This window comes from Dermacentor variabilis, chromosome 2 (assembly GCF_050947875.1).
Source record: "Dermacentor variabilis isolate Ectoservices chromosome 2, ASM5094787v1, whole genome shotgun sequence".
Classification (NCBI taxonomy): Eukaryota; Metazoa; Arthropoda; class Arachnida; order Ixodida; family Ixodidae; genus Dermacentor; species Dermacentor variabilis.
Genome location: NC_134569.1, coordinates 42,929,313 through 42,950,284, shown reverse-complemented (window position 1 = coordinate 42,950,284; position 20,972 = coordinate 42,929,313). Strand labels below are relative to the sequence as shown.

Below are 20,972 nucleotides of genomic sequence, written 5' to 3'. Positions count from 1 at the left end.
CCCAGGAATGAGACCGAAAATTCCACGACCACTTCCTCGACACTTAGAGATCATTGTACCATCGTCTTCGACTGAACGTGGCATACACGAACAATTATCTGTACCGCATAGGACTTACCACTAACCCATACTGTGATAACTGTCGCAACTTAGAGACAATTGAACACATATAACTAGAATGCCCCGCGTACCGCGACGAGAGAATTTTTTGAGCACCAAATGGACATGATTTGCCACGGACCCTTAACGTTACCGAGCATCTTAGGTCCAATGCCCGGCCCTTCAAAACAGCGACGGGTTTTGGATTTATTGTTCAAATACCTGACAGAAATTGGTCAAATAGGAAAGCTTTAAAAATTGCATCCTTCCTATACAAAAGCCTAAATTTACCCGCCATGTCACCTGTAAATATTAGTATTAGGTCCACTCGGACATTTCATATTTATTTTTATCCTCTTTTTCTCCCACTCTCTTCTGGAATCTTTTAATCCCATTCCCCATCCCTATACAGAGTAGCATGCCAGCGGTTATATACGCGCCGGCAAAATTCTCTGTTCTTCTAATAAAGAGCCCTCTCTCTCTCTCACAACATACATTTTTTTTTTTTCCTACGGCACCACACTACGCCGACACAAGCGCCACCGCGGCAGATGCACAGGAGGTGCATCTGCCGCAATCGCTGCTGCAACCGCGCTGGCACCTCCAACGCGCATGACCTTATAACCACGTAGTTATAACCACAGAAGCCCAGGCCACGTGTGCAGGTGCCGTCGCTCCCTTTCCCTACTCCTCCTACCCGTCTCAATTGCTGCAGCGCCGGCACCTACGACGCGTGTGACGTTATAACAACAGAAGTGCAGGCCACGTACAGAGAGAGAGAGAGAGAGAGAGAGAGAGAGAGAGAGAGAGAGAGAGAGAGAGAGAGAAGTGGTTCTTTATGAAGGGAACGGTTAACACTGTTTTCTGCAGCCCTTGAGGGAATACAGGCCCTATCGCCACATTCTTTTCCTCTCTCCCCCTACCCGTCTCCATACCTCCAACGCCGGCACCTTCGACGCGCGTGACGTCATAACCATAGAAGTTCAGGCCACGTGCACATAAGCTACTCTTTCCCCCTCCCCCAAATGATCGGCTGCGCGCACATTCCTGTCCATGATATGGACGCAAGCCGCCCAGGCTACCCCCTCTGCGAACTCATGCGAGGAATGCAGAGGCAAGTAGCTTCGCTGTAATATACGACATATGCACCTGGTTTCTAGTTCTCAGCTGTTGCAAGTCCGATCATGCATAATAATTACTATTATTTTTTTGCCCTCGAAACTAGCCATGGTGATGCCCTTGCTATGCGGGAAAGCAGTAGCTTCATAAATGTGAAAACGGGTATGTCAAATTCTATTAGTATAAACCCCGTGCAAGTGATCTTGCGCACGACAGCGACAAGCGACGTGATGGAGATGGATGTCGCCTACAAGTTGTACCTCATGCGAGCGACGATTTCGACAGACGTCTCCCCAGTGTTGCCGGCATGAGGGTAGCAAATACGAGTCTTAACTGGCGTGACGCGTGCTTTATTAACTTAAGTTGATGTGTTTTGCTGTAAAAAGCAGCATAAAATATTTCTGAAGGTCTGGCAGTAGGTTCTCATCCTTGCACATATAAAAATTCAATCGTTCGCTTGCGTGCGACAATCAGTAGTACTTCAGTGATGTACATCCAGTTCCGGCTTCGTGCTATTGACTAGTCGCTCGTGGCACTTCCGGGCGACAAGCGACGAATTCCAGATTTCCAGAATTAGCGAGCGATCGAGCGACAAAATCGAGCGACAAGACTGACCAATCTGTTCTAGCGACGGCCCATTTCATTGTTCAAAGCCGTCGCTTGAAGCCGTCGAGCACAAAATCGCTCACATGGGGTTTAGCCTTTAAGAGCTGCCATCAGTTGTTGCGGGGATGGGGTTTCGGCGACCTTCAACAGTGTCTGCTTGGAGCTGGAACCAGTGACCATCTGAGAGGGTTCGGAAGGGAAGATAAGGGGATGTAATAACAATAACTGAAGTTTAATACATCATTACGGGTGAGCAGTGCGATCCAAGACAAAAAAATACAGAAATGTTCGGCGTGTGTGCTCCTGCAGACAAAGGCAGAGGAGATGTGTCCACGTGCGGTATTGCTGGCCTCTTATACCATCCACCATCTGGACAACCTCATTCTCTTTTACTCCCTGGTAGAGGGCCTTGTCAGGACATGCCAGGTCAACCCACACAAAGGAACACGGAGAGAAACCGCTCTTTGGAGTAGAAAGGTTGAACATAGGTCGAGTGAAACCACAAAAAGTAACATGGAGAGAAACCACTCTTTGGCGTAGAAAGGTTGAACGCAGGACAATTTAGAGTAGGATTTGCACTGGTGCATAATCCCATCACGCGCACCCAACACACGTCTTTTCATGTTGACGAGTGTGACGGTCAGGCACGACATGTCTCAGGCGTTTGGCATCCATTCCATTCATTGCTGCCCAAGCCGAACCGTAACAGTTCCTATTCTACAGAGAGCATTTGTTTTCACTCATAGCAGCAGACACCCGGTTTGCTTTTAGTGCATTCTTTATATAGGCTCACAAAGAAATGGTTGTCAGGTCAGGAAACATGCAGAGCCCTCCTCATACTTCAATATTGTGTTCGATCAGCGTTTCTATGCACGCTAGCTTGTCTATATATTTTACGTTCAACTGGTGCTGGAGCATCCCCATGTTTTGTTCAGTTCCTGTACAGTACTATAGTAATGCGGAGTGTTGCACAATATTGTACCGTGATGACTAAGGGTACTTTCACAGGCGGTGTTCAAAATGTAAGAGATTAGACAGCCAGTCAAGCTTCGGATAAAGGCCAGTCTGAAATGAATTGCGTGCTTTTGTGTGAGTGAAAACTCCACATAACAGAAGGATTGCTCATAATCTGGAGCTGTTGAGTCGCTGATGGATAAAAGAAAACCACAGGGGAAGCGGCCCGGGGTAGGGGGGGATAAAGTTACACTTGATTTGATATTAGTCGAACACAATTATAAAAATAACACGAACTTCTTCGCCGAAAAGTATTCGACACCGTGCCTCCTGTCGCAATAGTTTGACTGCAAACTGGCAATACTGGGAATCCTATCACAGACTCATCTAATTGTTCCGTTTCGAAAGTCAGCTGGCGATATGTCTAACACTTGTCTGACAAAAAACTGCATTTCTCTGTAAACATCTGCAATTTATTGTGCCAATAGCTGACAACAGCCACTTTTCCTTTACATACCATGAAATGAACAGGCACCATATCCCTCACAAATTCATCGCTGAAAAAAAAAAGAGAAAGAAAGAAAGAAAGGAAAAGAACGGCAGTGGAAAACGTCATGCGATTGGTTCCTGGAAGGGCGCTTTGCAACTGCGCTTTTTGTGCGGCGAAGATCGCTTCTTGACGCTGCACGGAATCTCACTCGGAGCAATGTTGCACGTGATATGCAATGCTCAAAATACACACACTACAGGTAATATTTTTTGACAGATGCAATACATTTTCTAGCTGGCTGTGGCATCTATCCTGCATGGTACAAAAGAGCCATAAATGAAAACGAGTATCATATTGTTGCAGACTTGTGCTTCATATATATAAGTGTGTGTGTTACCATCGTAGTATATCAGTGTTTTCCAAGAAATTATTGGTGCACACGTCAAAAATTTCACGAACACAAAATACAAAATGCTGTCGCAACGCTTCACTGTGTGCGTGCTTGACTGCACTCCTTGTTTCACCGACTCATCGCGTTTTTGCGTTCGCTGAAGGTATCCACGGAGCCTGCGCATCTAATTGAAGTCCGCCTGCCTCAGACTATTGGCACCCATCTTCCCAAACGCAGCCAGGTGGTTTGCCTGAAAGGCATGCGGCCACCACCGCCTGCAAACATGAAGTTTTGTTCTCGTGTCAAAACCTCTGAATTATTTTATAGCCAGACGATCGACTTGCAAATAAGTTCACAGACGATTACGATACCCCCTAACGTGAAATTTGAGTGCAGCTCTATATGCGTTTTCATTTCGCAATATATTGGCTGGTGCAGACAATCTGTTGTCTGCACTAGCCAATCCTGACAAATTGACAATCCTGAATGACAAGCCTTGATTTGACAATACCATAACATTCGCTGCATTTCTACATCTTCTTCTTTTTAAAGTCTGGTACCATTTTTACTGCTTCATCTTTGTCACAAACGAGTATTCTAAATGCGCGTGGGTGTTAGTGCCCATCAGGCTATATGTATTTGGCAGCATAATAATTTTTGGGTGCGGTCTGGTTGGGGGGGGGGGAGGTGTACAGTGGACCTTTAACGCTGCTTCCACTTTGTACATATACGTTCATGCTTATGATGCACCTGGCTTCGCAGAATGCAGGCTTTACGCGTTCAAAACACCTACACACTGACATCAGTTTATTTTAACCTCTTTACTTGCCAAGCTCTTGACCGAAAACTACCCATCAGTGTCAGTAACATTTTTTTATTTATTTAATTTTTTTCCAGGCCACCAGGTTATGACCAAAGAGCCTTCATGTCACTAAGTGATAATGACTTGCTTGGAGTTTTGTCTTTAAATTTTAATTGTTCCCAGATGTCTTTCTTATTGTTCTTTGAACTATAGCTTTAACTTGCTACCTGCAGCGAGAAGTCAACTTTTGTAATGTAAAAATGAAACATGGCCATTTGGCCCCAATTATGGAAAATGATATCACATCTCAAGATAGTGCTTAGCCTAGAAAATCAGCTTCTGTGCAGCCGGATGTTCCACTAATAAGCTCTTCTGTATGTCTTTTGAAGTAGCAATAAATGAAGGTACACATTATACCCCTCTGGATAAAACAAGCGTGAGGCACTTAACTCATCCAAAGACTCTTCATGAATTTTACCAGGACTATTTACTGGCTACTTATGTTACAAAAAAAAAAAAAGTTAACACTATAGTTGCTAACACTCTACAAATATAAAGTTGCTAAGGTGACTAAATACAGCTATGTTACCAACTTTTGAAGTACGCCTTCTAGTTATCCATTTGCAGTACGATTGCTAGCACACAATTCTTGCATATTGCATTAACCACGAAAGCATACTGTAAGCCTCATTCTAATTTTCTTTTGTGTGCGCCTGGACATTGTGCTAATATGACACTGTTTAAACATATCGAATGAATAAAAACTTCTTTAAGCTACAACAGTGCAGTCAATTCAGTTATTTCGAGGTCTCCTTACAGTGCACTGAAGTGAATGATGCATGACTTGGTATTTGTTCTGTGCAGTTCAAGACAAATTGCACCGAATACAAGAGCCAAGCACAGTGTTGTAGCACCAGCATTTATGCTACGCCGAGTATGGGAGTCAACTGGACCAAGAAAGAAACATCCAACAGCAGTTTAAACTTGTATATTTAATAATAATAATAATAATAATAATATAATAATAAAACATCTTATCTACTTTGTAGCTACTCAAGAAACCAAGCCACATGCATAGGTCCTCGGAGTCACATACAAAGCTTGGGACGCTTGAGGTTTACTTCCAGTGTGTTGACTAATAAAAAGAAATGAAAAGAACAACATTTTCAATGCTGCAGCTTGCGTTTACCAAACAAGTACATTGCAATTTTTTTTTTTTATGTAAGAGGTAAGAGTATCATTGTTATCACCACCCTGCTTCTCTGACAAACATTATCAAGCACGTGTAACATATGTGCATTTGCATCAACAGTGGCACAAGGAATGCAATGCTCATATTTTCATTGACAGTAGGAAGAAGGAGAGAAAGAAGAAAAAAAAACTGAATTGTCAGCTGCAACAGTGGTCACTAACAGTCACAGCTGCACTAGCAATATTGTCCACAGTTTTTCTTTTTTTTTTCTGCCAACAATCAATACACTCCAAGCAGACATTGACACAATATAGACCACGAATGAAATGAAGTTAAGGTGGGGTGGGGATCAAAGGTAAAATAATGAAAAAAAAATCTTGTTTGCAAATGCCAACTCCGCTGCTCTCTCTCCACTCTAAACCACATGACTAGTTCTGGAAAGCCAACATCTCAACTCTAAATGAGGTGCATCTGGTAAGTTTTCACAGGTGCAACACAAGACAAAATGCATGCTGCCTGCAGTCAGTCCTTTCATACTTTTCTTCAGCCTCCCTCCTGTTTCATGGTGAACCTCGTAATCTCATTCCACTGACGAGGCTAAGTCATCACAGCTGGTAATGCATGGAGACAAAATTCTACTGGAGGCAGAATCTTGGGGCACAGGCTTGTGCAGGAATGTAAGAAAAAAAAGAAATATAAAAAAAAGAGCAGCACAGCAGCGCGCTTAGATGCATGCGTGCATTCATCCGTGGGGGAAGAACAGCGGCTAGATGCGCAGCAGCACGTGAGGTAATTTTCCTTAACGTTCCGTACTTAAATACCCTAAGAATGGTAAGAGGCGGCACTTTGCTCAGCAATAAAAACCTGACACACAGGTTTAACAGCATTCCTAACAAGCATTATTCACTTGTACATGCTTCCTGAGGTGCACAAAATTCCCTGTGTGCTTTTGCATGGTCTGAATTGCTGGTTTTGCAAGTCGTCTCACGCAGTGCCAAGGGGACATGTGTGGTAGCTGCCCAACAGGCCTTCCTTCCCCACAGGCACTGCTTGTAAGTGAAGACGCTGGCTCACAAAACTATTAACATGCTGTGCTACAGTACAAGGAAAACAGGTGGCCCTAGAATCATTACCATGTGCATCCCAGTGTCGTGAACCTAGATGAAACCTCACCAACCATCACAGTATCTTGGCTCTTGCACTTATTTTTTTTTACACATGTAGCAATAAAACCGGTGCAAGGTTTCCCATTATTGGTGGCGAACTTGTGAATGTGTACTAATGTAATCGCCGATACTGTTCTATTCAAACGTTCACCATGCTCCTACACACAGCATGCCTTTGGTGTATCTCAAGTTAAGTGGCAAGTTAGCATTGTTCTTCCGCTCACGGGCTGCTTAACATACACAACATTCCTGGGAATGCTGCCTTGAGCAAATTTTACGGCAGTACACAATACTTGAGACTACAAGCGAGTTCCCCCTCCTCACAATATCCACTTCTTCTTTCTTATTTCCACAAGCCTTGGCACACATTGACACCTTGGAAAAAAATCAACAACAAATGACCAGGTGCATATGACAGACTACTTGGGTATTCTCAGCTTGACAGAAAAAAAGTCCAAACTGCCAGCAGCACACAATTCCCATTCTCTAACAACACTGTGCACACCAAAAAAGAAAAAAAAAGAAAGCATTGCTAAGGTGATAAGCGTTCAAATGTATTACACTTGCAACATCTTGTCATGGCCTGTTACAACTAGAAGCTTGAAACAGTCCACACCAACATCGGTCGGGCTTTATGTGCCGACTCAAGTGCAGGCAAATCTTGCCTCAAGATCTTAAGACAAGTTGCTAGTGAGCAAACACCCTTCATAGCTACTTGGGAATGAACTCTACGTACACAACACATACAAAATGTAAGGCAGGTTGAGGGTAACACGTTCCCCGCATTGAACAAATGTGTGTGCCTTAATAGACAAATAGACAAACAGTTGTGGTAAATGCACGTTTGTACATCGCTTTCAACAAATCTTAACAAACAGAAGTAGTAGTCAAAAGTTGGCAGATTGTACAGAAAAAAAAAGATATTGAACAAACCACACACAGGCTGGTTCTGTAAGGCCACATTTAACTCGCTCATATCATACAAGACTCCACAGAGAAGTTTGGGTAGGGAGGGCATCATCACTTTCTCATTCATGAAACTGCCAAGAACATGGGACAAAAGAGCTGTCAGCTCACGACAAAGACATACACGTCTACTTTTGCAGCTACAGCAATGGAAGCTTGTCATATCACACTAGACAACATGCAACACAGCTTTCGTGGATCAGGCACAAATGCACGTAATAGTACACAGAATAGAACCAGGGCATATCTGCACTCTCATATAAACTTTCAACGTTGTCCTGCGTACGTCTTCTGCAAGGAAGACTAGGTTGTAGAAGATACCACCTCTGGATTCCTCTGCCCTACAGGGACCCGGCAATTATGTTCTGTAAGCAGCAGAATAGGATGTCGATAGGCCAACAAACCAAGCACTGCCACACGAACACTCTGTGCTAATTACATATGCAAGCAGCCGTGGTGTGCACTGACATCCACCGGTTAAATATGCATCAGCAACATTACGTGCATTTGAGAATTCAGACATTAAATGCCACTAAAAAGATGTAGGACTAGAATGAGAAGCAAAACGGACACATTCTAATCCTACGCCGTTTTAATGCTAGTTAATATGCCTAAATTTTGGTATATATACCAACTAGTACAACTTCCTCTATAATTATATGTGCATTTGACATGCAATTTGACAAAATCATGATCCTGGTCATCTTTCTACTGCTAATGCACTTTGCTGTGTCTGTGGAGTCTGAGCCGCCTTAAAACAAGACCCTTTCATGGCACTCATTACAAATGGCCACCTTTTTTTTCTCTTTTCAGTTTTGTTATGTCATGCCACACTTAAATAATAAAGGCACTTTGCTTTGTTGAGACTCTATGTCGCGCTGCTAAAGATCTATGTCGCACTCTATGTCCCACTGTCATAAAGATTGAACTGCTCAAACTTTATTCATAAAGATTGTAACAAATAGAGGTATTATAAGTTCGTCAGATCGGTTTCTGTTACTCCAATCTTTTCGGAACGTACAGCATCCTGATCTAATATGCAATGCGAGGGTAGCTCCTAGGTGCTTGCAAAAGTCTATTCGACACATGAAACCTGTGGTGCTGCAAGAAACAATGGCAAACTTTAAAGGCTTACTTGCCTTGTACGCTTGAGTGCCCTTCCTGCAAGGACCCATGTGCGGTCTGCAGTATGTAACTAGAAAAAAAGAATAACACTACGGCAAATGTTCGCAATACCTCACTTCAGTTTCACTCTATTGTCGTTGAATTAGTTTCTCTTATTGGCGACTGAGGCAAGCACCTTCAAATATAGCATGTGTGAAACATCTCCATGCAGAAATGAAACATACCTGAGGTCATTGAAGTAACTTTTTCTGATCTTCAATATTCCAATAGACTTTTATATACTGCTCAGCTTATGCAACATAAAATATAATAATTTGCTACCTCATTAAGTAAAGAGTTGGTGACCTGAATGAATGAAAAGGGGCATGATTTTTTCTGCACCTTTGTGTAACGACGACAAAATTCAAGTGGTTATATGCATGCTAAACAATGGCAACAATCCTACCAGTGTCACATCAGGCATGTATACATGTATGACTTGAAAAAAGGGTAGCTGTTGCTGTTTGTAGCTTGTAGGCAAGCAAAAAAAAAAAAAAAAAATTCTACTCAAAGCTAGCTAATTAAAAAAAATTAAGTTGCTTAACATAAGAACTTATGTACTTTATTATGTCGGCATCTAGGAAGTTATGCTGCACTATTAACTTTTCTTCTAACTCTGTCCTCCACAAGACATTAAGCTCACAGCCTATTGTTACATATTTAAAGAGCCATACTGCAATGTATAGGCCAAAACCTGATGGCGCTCAGACGAAAAACGTTGTGACACTTTCTTAATGGCTGGTTATGTTTATAGCATGGCTAATGTAAATACATGCAGTCAAGAGCAAGCAAATTAAGACATGCCCCTGTGTTATCGAGAGGCTGGCAAATATTCAGAAGTGGATTCAACTTATACTACCCTATCATTCATTCAGTGAGCTGAAATTCAAACCCAAGTATTTTTTCCTTATAGACAGAAGCTTGTACAAAAGACAACAGACACCCGATTGCCAAAGCACAGCATAGTGGTATACCTTCACAATTCTGCAACAATTCATAAAAAAGTCCTGCAGCATGCTACAGATGCATGGAACGGTCACAAAAAAATGTGCATCCAATTTACTGTTGAACCTTTAGCATAGATGTTCCACAGTCGCTGCTGTCTCATTATTGTTAACTCATTTTGTGCCTTCTTCATAAAACATGACTGGAATGGTTATGTTATCACCAGGCTGTTTGCATAGTGTCACACAGACTGCATCCACTGGCGATACAAAAAGAAAAGAGAAGTGAAAAATTTTACTTTTGTGATTTGCTTTTCACTTCAGCTAAACAGGAAATGAACCTTGTTATGAGAAGGAAAAAAGCCAAATGGAGCAAAGTCTGATAATCAAGAATGATACATCACACTTTCTAAAGCTTTCAACGGTAATAGTACGACTGTATTCTTTACTAACATTCAGCATAGTTGGAGAGCAGCCTCCTATCGATGGAACAGCAGTACAAGTATGCTGTTCGCAGTGACAGGCCATTGTAGATCAACATTCAATAAGGTAATGCAATGTGCAAGGCATTATGAATTAAAATAAAATTCAAGCACTGGTTTGCAATCTGCATACAAACTTAACCAACACTAATGGTGGTGCACTTATGGAAATTAAGAAAAGCAAGGGCTTGTTATAGGGCCACCTGCAATGTACATGGAGGCATGTTGATGGAAGCATGTTTATATCATTGTATTTCTCATTATGTGATTTGGATAATAGCCCTGCCAAGCCTTCTGTGCTCATAGTGGGGACCATAGAGTTTCTTACAATTATAAGGGAGTAAAATGGCACTGCTATGCTGTTGTATGCGTGGGAGTGCCAATAAGTGGGTGCTTTGGATGGGAATCTTTTTTTGGAGAGCCGGGACAGCTCGCAGATGCAACTGGCAGCCATTGTTTCATCTGCCGCAACGTTTTAGTCTCCATTAAATAATGCGTGAAATGCTGTTTTCTTCCTCTATTACTGTGTAAGAAACTTAAAAAGAAAAAGTAAGAACATCAGCACTTACGCTAGGGTTTACAGTTATACTGACTGAGACCATTACTGGTGGGTCACTAAAGTTGGAGGAAGGACAAGAAGGTTTCACATGCTCACAGTGTGCCAATTTCAATTGCACGCTACTATTTTCTTCATTTGCTTGTTATACAATATGTGGGTGTAACGCCATCGTAAATGTGGGGACGACAAGGCAAAAATGCGCTGAGCTAGAGGTTAGAACATGCTTGGCGTCCCAATGAGCAATTGCCGTCCAAGCCGATTTTTCAGTCAACATGGCAATGCCCATGGCTGGGTTCACAAAAAATATGCCAGCTCATTGCTACTTTGCCACCTTAGGGATCAAGGACATCAGATCCAACACACCAGCAAGGAGTGGCTATGCACTGCTAGCCACCAAGTGTCCATGACCATGGATTAACCATAAGAAGAACCGCACCCTCTCCAGTTAGACAACCCATAGAGTTTACAACTGCGGCTCTACTCTCTGCCCAGCCCTGGCATGTGGAATGAGTGGTGAGTGGTGCTGAAGTGGAGGCACAGCTGTAGGTCCATGGCATGTTGTCTCAGCTCTGGTGGCATTTTCTCTTCAACAGAGAGATTCCCGCTAGCGCTTTCTTCTAGGCTTGACCTTCTACTGCAGAACATGAAATTATGCGGTCGTTGAATAGCGCTGAGCCAGCGCATCTTTTTGCAGAAGCCAGCCTGGCCATGCACACGGCCATGTTGGTGACTGCTGAAGAATCGTCCAATATGGCAACCGCCCAGTTGGGAACCAAGCATATTTTAACCTTGGGCTCGGTGCACTTCAACCTCTTTGTCATCAAGGTTACAGTGGCGGCACATGTATAACCATTAATGCAAGATTTAGTATGGGAGAACGAAGATATTTTACAAAGATTTATTTTGAAGAGGCCTTTATTTTGGCATCCATGACTACGCTTTTGGTCAAGTGATGCTCAAGGAAAACTGAACCTTAATTATCCTTGCGTACCCATGGTGCCACAGTGCACGTTGAGAAACTTGCACGGCTTGTTGCACTTGAGAGTGGCGCCAGAGTTCCCCCTAGGTAGTACTGTAGGAAACTCTATGGTGGGAACGTTACAATGGTGCTGCTGCTTCCATTACCTTGTGTGATAAGTATAAGCCCTGTAGCACTCAAACACTACCTTGGCAGCATTATGCAGTACGGATTGTTTCCTGCTGTTGCACAGCCTATCACGAATAAGAGACAGAATTATTACTCATCAAGCAGATTGTGAAAAAAGTATATGACCCTGAAAATACTATGCATGAAGCAGTTATGCACTAACGAGCGAGTCAAATGAGTCCATTTGCCACAATTTAAGCGAGACTTCATGATCCTAGAAAAGTGTGCATCCCACGCCAAACGATGCAATTAATTTTTTGGATCCCATTCATTTTATGTCATACATCCTATCAAATGGTCAATCCCAGCAATAATGGCAGCATCCGCGGGCATCCGAGTCGATGCCAAAGGGTGAACAATATGAAATTGGAGTAGAATTGTTATGCAGTCGTGACTGCCATAAGCAATAATTCACCTCTGAAGCCTCCCTCCTAGTGAGCAAATTAAATCAACAGTGGCAACATTTCAAGTTAAGTAAACGGTATGTGACAAGATTCATCAGTACCACAAATTCTTCCCTTTATTTCTTTAGGAGGATTTTGTAGTAATCGGGCATTAACAAAGCACAATAATTCTGCACTGCTGGCACGCATGTGAACCATGAATAGCAGCAACAGTCTTTTCCACCAGTGTTCATTTTTGTGCGGTAAACATTGCTGAAGGGAAACAAACAAAAACACAAAACGTGAAGGAAGAAAGATACTATAAAAAAGGCATCGGTAATAAAGCACAAATAATGTGCTCACACATTCTGCAGGCACACTCTATGAACAATGAGGAAAACACAACATAAAAAACAACACGCAAAACACACTGTACTGCCCAGGCATACAGAAACGGCACAGAAACAGAACAAGATGAAGTCACTGCTCCACATTAACAGAGCTCGCTGTGCTGGCTTCCCTAGTGCCACGCGTAGGACAGAAGAAAAAAAAAAGAATTGCTAGTCTCTCTCGTTGTGCCCACTCTGTTCCGTCTTTGAGTGAGAGAAAACAGGGAGAAGTGCCATGGTTGTGTGTGTTTGTGTGCTGAAGTCCTTTCACCTCCTCAAGGCTGTGCCTCTTTGTCTTCAAGTTGACGAGGAGACAAGCCCATTTTTTTTAGTCATGCTAATGTTGCTTGGAGCTACGTGACCTGCTGTTGGCTGTGAGTGCTTAGTCATCGCTGTCGCTGCCAGATTCACTTAAGTGCAGATCTTCACCTGCGAGCAAGAAAGATGTATAGCTTTAATATATGACCCGTGCACGACACTGAGCAAAACAGAGTCGAAACCTGTTATACCCACCCTGTACTATACTCACAGAATGAGACGCAGCAGGAAAATTTTAGAGTAGAACACCTAATGAGCACAAATACTTGACACCGCAGTGCCATGTCACTATGCATCTAGTCATTAATGATGGTAAGAACTATGATCTAAGCGTAAAAGCCAAAATTATGCAGATGTCACACCAAATTGAGACAGCAGAAACAAAGACGCATATTAGATAGCCCTGAATTGACGTGTTTCATTCCATGCGTATAGTACATACCTGTCTATTGGTAATAAAGACAAGATTTGAGTTATGCTAAGGTAAGATGCATACTATACAGTCAGACAACTTTATAACGAAGCACTTGGAATCTCCAGAATCCTTTGTACAGGCCATTTCATGGTAAATATTGTGCACTGTACTACTTGCAAGAAAGGAGGCTAAGCACATTCAGAAAAACAAAACCTTTACTTAGCCATGAATTCAGGAGATACTCAGTGAAAGAAGAAACTAGTTTTTTTCTGCACACTCTGATGGAAAATGCCACAGCATTTGACATTATGCACTAAGGTTCATGGCAAACTCAATGGCTAAACCAGGGAGCGACGAAATGTAGAGGTGCAAAGCATCGAGTGCCACTTACTGCCTTTCTTGTCATCAAAATTAATGCTTTGCTACAGAGACATTCACAACACATGAAAAATGGGAGTTTGAATTGGACATGTGGAATCTTTGTTTATACAGGCATTTTGTTTCAGAGGCATTCAACTATAATAAAGTAATGGTATAAATAATTAAACGTTGCTTTTTGCAAAATTATCATATTTGCTTTATGAGAGTCCAACTGTACCACCAAACGTGGGGAGCTGCTAGCAAATCTGTGTCCAACCAAAATCAGTGCTGCCCACGCTATGCTGCTGACTTGCTACAATTTTTTATGCTGCTGACTTATTAAAGGACCACTCAAAACTAGCATTAGGTCTGACTTGAATGGAAGGCTTGTGCAACTCTTGTGATGTTCTGCCTGTTTGCTTTGCGCCAAGATGGCTAAGTAGCAGACAATATTGCAAATAAAGACAGCACATTTCTGCAACTTAAATCACCTACGAATGGAACCGTGCACTCATATTAGCTACGCATAAGGGCAGGGAAGCACAGAAAGTGTGTGTTGCAACAGAGATCTCGGAAGCCAAGCTCCACCGCCTTCAGTGAATCAGAGGGCAGAAGAGAGAGGTTGCCATGCAAGCATAAATAGTGGAGGCACAATGATGTGCAGAGCCAGCATTGGAGAATATTTCTGAGCAGGCATCCATTTAAACTAGGCCATGATGCATTCCATTTACATTTAAATTCTATGTGAGCTGTTTCTTATTGTCCATTGCTGACTATTCTTGATAAGCCTCTGCCAGCATAATACATGTCAGTGCGAGCTGGTTCTGCATATTAACAGTGATGGAGCCACTCCTCCCTTGCACTAACACCATTTTCTTGCATTTAGAAGCTATATTCCTTGCAATGTGATGCGGTAGTTCTTTTAAAACCTTAACCAACATTGCTTGACTTAATGTTTGCATCTAGAGAGCTAAAGACCATATGCCTTTAGCTCTTGCTTCACTTTCTTTTGCATTTTGAAAGAAAGAATAAACTTCTTCTTCTTCTTTTAGTTTCTTTCTATGTAACAACTCTTCAAGCACATCTGAACAGCCGTTTTCCTAGCAAAACTTATCAGCTAACTTCTACTGACTGCCTCCATGCCATGTGGCAATGACCAACAAGGTGTTTATTAAAAAAAGTTTTCTTTGATTCAGACTTAGCTTCACACTTATATTTGGCTCTGCAGTGATATCACTGTTTGTATCCAGCCCTTATCATATCACCTGAGCTAATCAGATGCCCGAATTTCTCTAAAAATTACATCAGGTTAGCAACCCTGGTTGAGGTTATTATCACAACTAGCACAGCAGACTTGAATCAAGGCGGGCACAAGTGAATTCCTTGAAAGCATGCTATAGTGCAAGTATAATGTGGCTGAAATGTCAAGCGTACATTAATTTGACACAGCCATCTCCATACTATGCCAGAAGCAGTGTTTCCAGCATTAAGATGATCGCCTAACCACATTTATTTTGTTTACTGGCAAATATTAAGGCATCATTTGAAGATGTTCCACTTCAAGAAATGTTTAAAAAGCTAGAGGTACAGTAAGCTCAGTTAAATTAAAGCCATTTGTTCTCAAACCTCCAGTTGTCACGAGCCTTCCAATGTAATGGCAACAACATTCAGGGATCCCCATGAATACATGTATTTTCTCCATGCCAGCATGGATAGAAATGTGCCATATCAACACCATACTAAATTAAAAAGCACATTAGATTTCAACAACAGTTTGTTTGAACTAGTTGGTTTGTTATTACTATAGTGTAAGGCCTAAATTTACAAAGAGGACAAGAAGGAGGCAAAATGACACAGGGCTGTCGACACATGACAGCGATGTGTCATACTGCCTCCTCCTTGTTTTGTTTTGTAAATTTACCGGCTGTATGCTACAGTAAACATTATGATTCAAACTGTACAAGTTAAACTTCAGACACCCTATAAGGTGCTCAATGTATACAATCAACAGCAGAAGCATTGTTCTATGGTGGAAACGAAGCACAGATGTCATGTGCTGAAGAAGTGCTCACTTCTAGTTACACATCAGCGCTGCTTCTTGTTTTCAATTATATCTGAATTGATACTGTTACAGCGGTGTTGCAAGTATAGAAAGACTATATTTACAATATATATACAGGCTGAGTCAGAGTATTTAAGATGGCTGACCACCAACAACATGCAGCAGCCAGCGTCTCTGCTCCCCTTCTTCATCCTCTTTCTTCTTTCATCCTTCCATAACAGGACCCCTCGGAGGCAAAGCGCCATCTCCGCGTACGGTAGGTGAAGAATTGCGAGCGAAGTATGGCTTCAGCTGCGAAACGTGCACGACATCAACAGGAGTCTGACTTGAGGATGCATCGAAGTGCAGCGGCAAACTCTCGTAATTTACATTGTTAACTTGGCCAAGTAGGACTTCATAAGGCCCTATGCAGCGAGAGAGAAGCTTCTGGGAGAGGCCAACCCGAGGACATGGTGACCAGAGGAGCACCCAAGCACCTGGTGCGAGCTTAGCATCGCAATGGCAGTGGTCGCAATGCTCTTTTTGTATATGCTGCGAGACTAATAAACGAGATTGGGCAACTTGATGTGCCATGTGAGCTTGATTGACGACTTCATGAGTGTACTAAGTTGCAACACGCGGCACAGAAGGGAGGATGGTGTCAAATGGCAATGTGGGGTCGTGACCATACGAGAGCTAAAAAGGCAAATATCCTGCGGTGTCATGTCGGGACGAGTTATACGCCAATGTCATGTAAGCTAGCGTGGCGTCCCTATCGCGGTGATCGTTGGAGACGTACATCGACAGCATCTCTGAGATTGTTTGGTTGAGACATTCCATAAGACCATTTGTTTGTGGGTGGTAGGCGGTGGACAGCTTGTGCTCAGTGGCACAAGAGCAGAGGAGGTCGTCGACAACTCGAGATAAGAACGAGCGGCCACGTTCTGTAAGCAACTGTTGCGGTGCACCGTGGTGGAGAATGACGTCATGGAGGAGGAAATCGGCGACGTCTGTTGTGCAACTATTCGGCAATGCCTTTGTTAATGCGTAGCATGTCGTGTAATCAATAACGACGGCGATCCACTTATTCCCTCTAGTCGTCGTCAGAAAAGGGCCAAGCAGGTCAAGGCCTACGCGAAAGAACGGTTCAGAGAGAACTTCAATTGGATGGAGTCGTCCGACCGCTGCCAGGGAAGGTTTCTTCCGGCACTGACACAATTTGCAAGTTGTGGCATACCGTATTTATACGATTGTAAGTCGAATCGAATGTAAGTCGACCCCCCGTATCGCCTAACAGGAAAAAGAAAAGAAAAGAGCATACCCGAGGGCACATTCGATAACGAAAATTTATTAGTAGCTTACATGGTCACTGGACTACTCGTCTTCACTAGTGCTGCCATCGTCATCCCTGCTACGGTCCCACAGCGCGTCGTTGTCCAGCGAAATTCCACATTTGGCAAACGACTGCACCACGACATCTTGTGGAACAGCAGCCCATGCCGAATGCACCCAACCACACGCAGCCGTCAGGGAGGCTCTTTAGACAGGTCCGGTTGGCGTAAGCTCGTGGTCGTCTTCTGCCGCCAGCCACTCGTACTTACGACGGAGCAGGTCCTTAAAAGGTGAAGATCCGGGCTTGTTTCATGACCATGTCACACTTTACAGGCAGGGACCGTTCACGCATTTCAGCGACGTACACCGCAAGCTTGGCCTACAGCACCGGAAAGCGTCCAGACTTGTGCACGTGGGAAATTCCTCACTTGCCGTCAAAGGTGAAAATTTTGCTTCGCTGCAGTCGCCACTCTTGCACCACCTGTTCAGAAACATCGAACTTGCGGCCCGCTGCACAGTGATTTGCTTCTTCAGTGTAAAGGATGGCAGCCCTCTTGAACGCTGTTGTGAACGAGTGCCGAATGATTAGTGGGCCTGGAGCATTCATGATGACTGAGGAAGCATGGAAGTAGCACATAGCCGGCAGTCAAGTCAAACCAATGCCTTTGGAAAAACTATAGAGAAAAGCCCGTGAGCAGTGTCTGCTCTTCCATGAGCTACCGATACTTCCCGTAAGCGCCGCTGTTCTGAGGATGCCGCCGGGAATGGAACAGCGGCGCTTCCATCAACTATTGACATCCTCCCATGAGTGTTGTGTGCACTGCAAAACTCTCAGAAATGTTGAAAAACCCTCCTGAAAAGCGAACAAACATGCAGGATAGCAAAAAGCTACGGGTAGGGCCATACAGCAAGCATAAAACTGTAACCACGTTGTAGCTCCTGTTGGTCTCGCTTTTTTGGCAGTGCCATGTCTTGGTTTCGATTGTAAGTCGACCACCCCACTTCATATATTCAAATAAAAAAAAATGGGTTGACCTACAATCGTGTAAATACGGTAACGATGAACAAACTGGTAGAGACCCGATCAGAAGAACCGGCATCGTACATGGTCGTATGTACACAAAACTCCAAGGTGTTTTGCCTTCGGTGCATCGTGAAGTTGTTCAAGAACGACGGATCGCAGATGACGAGGAAGGACAAGGAGCAACTCAGGGCCGTCAGGGTTGATATTGCAGCTGTATAGGATGCCATCATGCAGCCCGAACACGCGGCACGTGCCATCAGTGCTGCCAGATTGCACTCTAGCAATGATGGACTCTATGGATGCGTCGCGTTGTTCAACGCGCATATCGGTCATGTCAGTGAAAGCCATCACGCAGGTCACCAGATCATGCGCAACAGGATCGGGAGGACCCATCGGTGACGCGAGAGGCAGTCAGCGTCCTTGTGGAGGTGTCCAGTCTTGTAATGGACACCAAATGAAAATTCCTGGAGCCACAAAGCCCAGCGACCAAGCTGTCCAGTCGGGTCCCGAAGGGAAGACAGCCAGCAGAGTGCGTGATGGTCTGTGACGACTGAAAACATGCGGCTGTACAAATATGGCTGGAACTTGGCCACAGCCCAAACTAAAGCCAAGCACTCCTGCTCGGGGATGGAGTAATTTCTCTCTGCAGGTGACAGCAGGCGGCTGGTATAAGCTATCACGCACTCGGTATCATTCTGTTGTTGGGCGACAACAGCGCCGATGCCATGGCCACTTGCGCCAGTGTGGACTTCGGTTGGTGCGTATGGATCAAAGTGGGAAAGTATGGGAGGGGTGGTCAGGAACCCGATGAGAGCGACGAACGCGTGAGCCTGCTCCGGGCCCCATAAGAATGGCGTGTTTTTCTTTAGATCTGTCAAAGGCTGAGCAACGTAGGCAAAGTTTTTGACGAAACGACGAAAGTAAGAACACAGGCTGACGAAGCAGCGCACGTCAGAAGCAGAACGTGACACAGGGAAACTGCATACGGCGCAAACTTTTCCTGATCTGGTTGGACACCTGATGCGTCAACGAGGTGTCCCAACACGTTAATCTGACGGCGCCACCCAAAGTGACACTTCATGGAGTTCAGTTGAAGGCCGGCTTTTTGGAAGACCGCAAGAATTGCACTGAGTCGACTAATGTGGCTGCCGAATGTGGGAGAAAAAACAATAACGTCGTCAAGGTAACAAAGACAGGTGGTCCATTTGTAGCCTCGCAGAAGAGAGTCCATCATACGTACAGATGCCGCAGGAGTGTTGCATAGACCAAAGGGCATGACTCTGAACTGATATAAGCCATCCGGCGTGATGAAGGCCGCCTTCTCGCGGTCCATTTCATCAACTGAAGTCTGCCAGTAGCCAGATTGAAGATCGATGGACGACAAGTATTTAGCTCCATGGAAGCAGTCCAAGGTGTCATCGATGCGTGGTAGTGGGTAGACGTCTTTTCTCGTGATCTTGTTTAAGTGGCGATAATTGACACAATAATGCCACGTACTATCTTTCTTTTTCACAAGGACAACAGGCGAAACCCGAGGGCTGGCTGATGGTTCGATGACCCCTTTGCGGAGCATTTTGTCCACTTCTGATTGGATGACTTGACGTTCAGCATGCGATACACGATAGGGACGCCGACAAATAGGATTCGTGTCTCCAGTGTTTATACGGTGGTGAACAACAGATGTTTGGCCTAAAGGCCGGTCGCCAAAATCAAAGATGTCACTGTATGATTCAAGCAGGTGACGTATGTCCATGGCCTGTGCAGACGTGAGGTCAGGTGCAATAATTTTTGTGAAGTCATCCGTTAAGGAACCAGATGTGTGAGCTGCAATTGGTACTAATAAGCCACTCTCGGCATTCAGACTCTCAATGTCAAATTCAGAACCACTAAAAACGCTGGCCTAGAATGTGTCGGCCGGAATCACTTGAGGGCACAGGCTAAAATTCAGAAGCGGTAAAACGACATCGTTATTAGTAACCGTGACCAATGTATGCGGAACAGCAACGTTCTGGTTCAAAAGCATGTTGATGATGGGGCGAAGCACATATTTACCGTCAGGAACCTGTGGCTGGGTGGTCAAAGTGACTTAAGTAACTGCCTCAGGTGACAGACGCACATCGTGAAGCGAGCACAAGTGCGGTGCGGCAGTGCTCGGAGCATCGGCAAGTTGAGGGGGTTCCAACTGAAGAACGCCGGTCGCGCAGTCGATGAGAGAAGAATGAGTGGATAAAAAGTCCAATCCAAGGATAATGTCGTGAGGGCAGTTGTCGATCACAGCAAAGAGAACAGAAGTGGGGCGGCCGGCTATAGTTAAACGCGCAGTACACATTCCAAGAACAACCAGCAACCCGCCGTCGGCCACACGAGGCACTCAGGCAGCTGCTGGGGTTACGACCTTCTTTAAATGTCTACGTAGGCTAGCACTCATCACACATATGTGGGCTCCAGTGTCGACGAGTGCTTGGATAAGAACGCCGTCTATTTTAACGTCTATTACACTTCCCCTTGTGGGAACAGACAGAGGATTTGCTACAGTAGTAGGCAGTGCAGCACAACCTCCGAGGGCTGCATTTCTTAGTTTTCTGAAAGGGTGCGGCCAAACGCCACAGGGGACGAAAGGCGACGTGGC

At 44.1% G+C, this 20,972-nt stretch overlaps 1 protein-coding gene across 2 annotated transcripts in view; it reads right to left on the bottom strand.

Annotated features, from left to right (window-relative positions):
* Positions 1–5,432: 5,432 nt before the first annotated feature.
* The window catches only part of LOC142571708 (uncharacterized), a 163,134-nt gene continuing 147,594 nt past the window's right edge, over positions 5,433–20,972 (bottom strand). For both annotated transcript variants that reach the window (XM_075680251.1, XM_075680252.1), the window contains exon 7: positions 5,433–13,282. In XM_075680251.1, the coding sequence (XP_075536366.1) occupies positions 13,236–13,282 (47 nt within the window). In that variant the 3' untranslated portion in view covers positions 5,433–13,235. The remainder of the gene's footprint in view (positions 13,283–20,972) is intronic.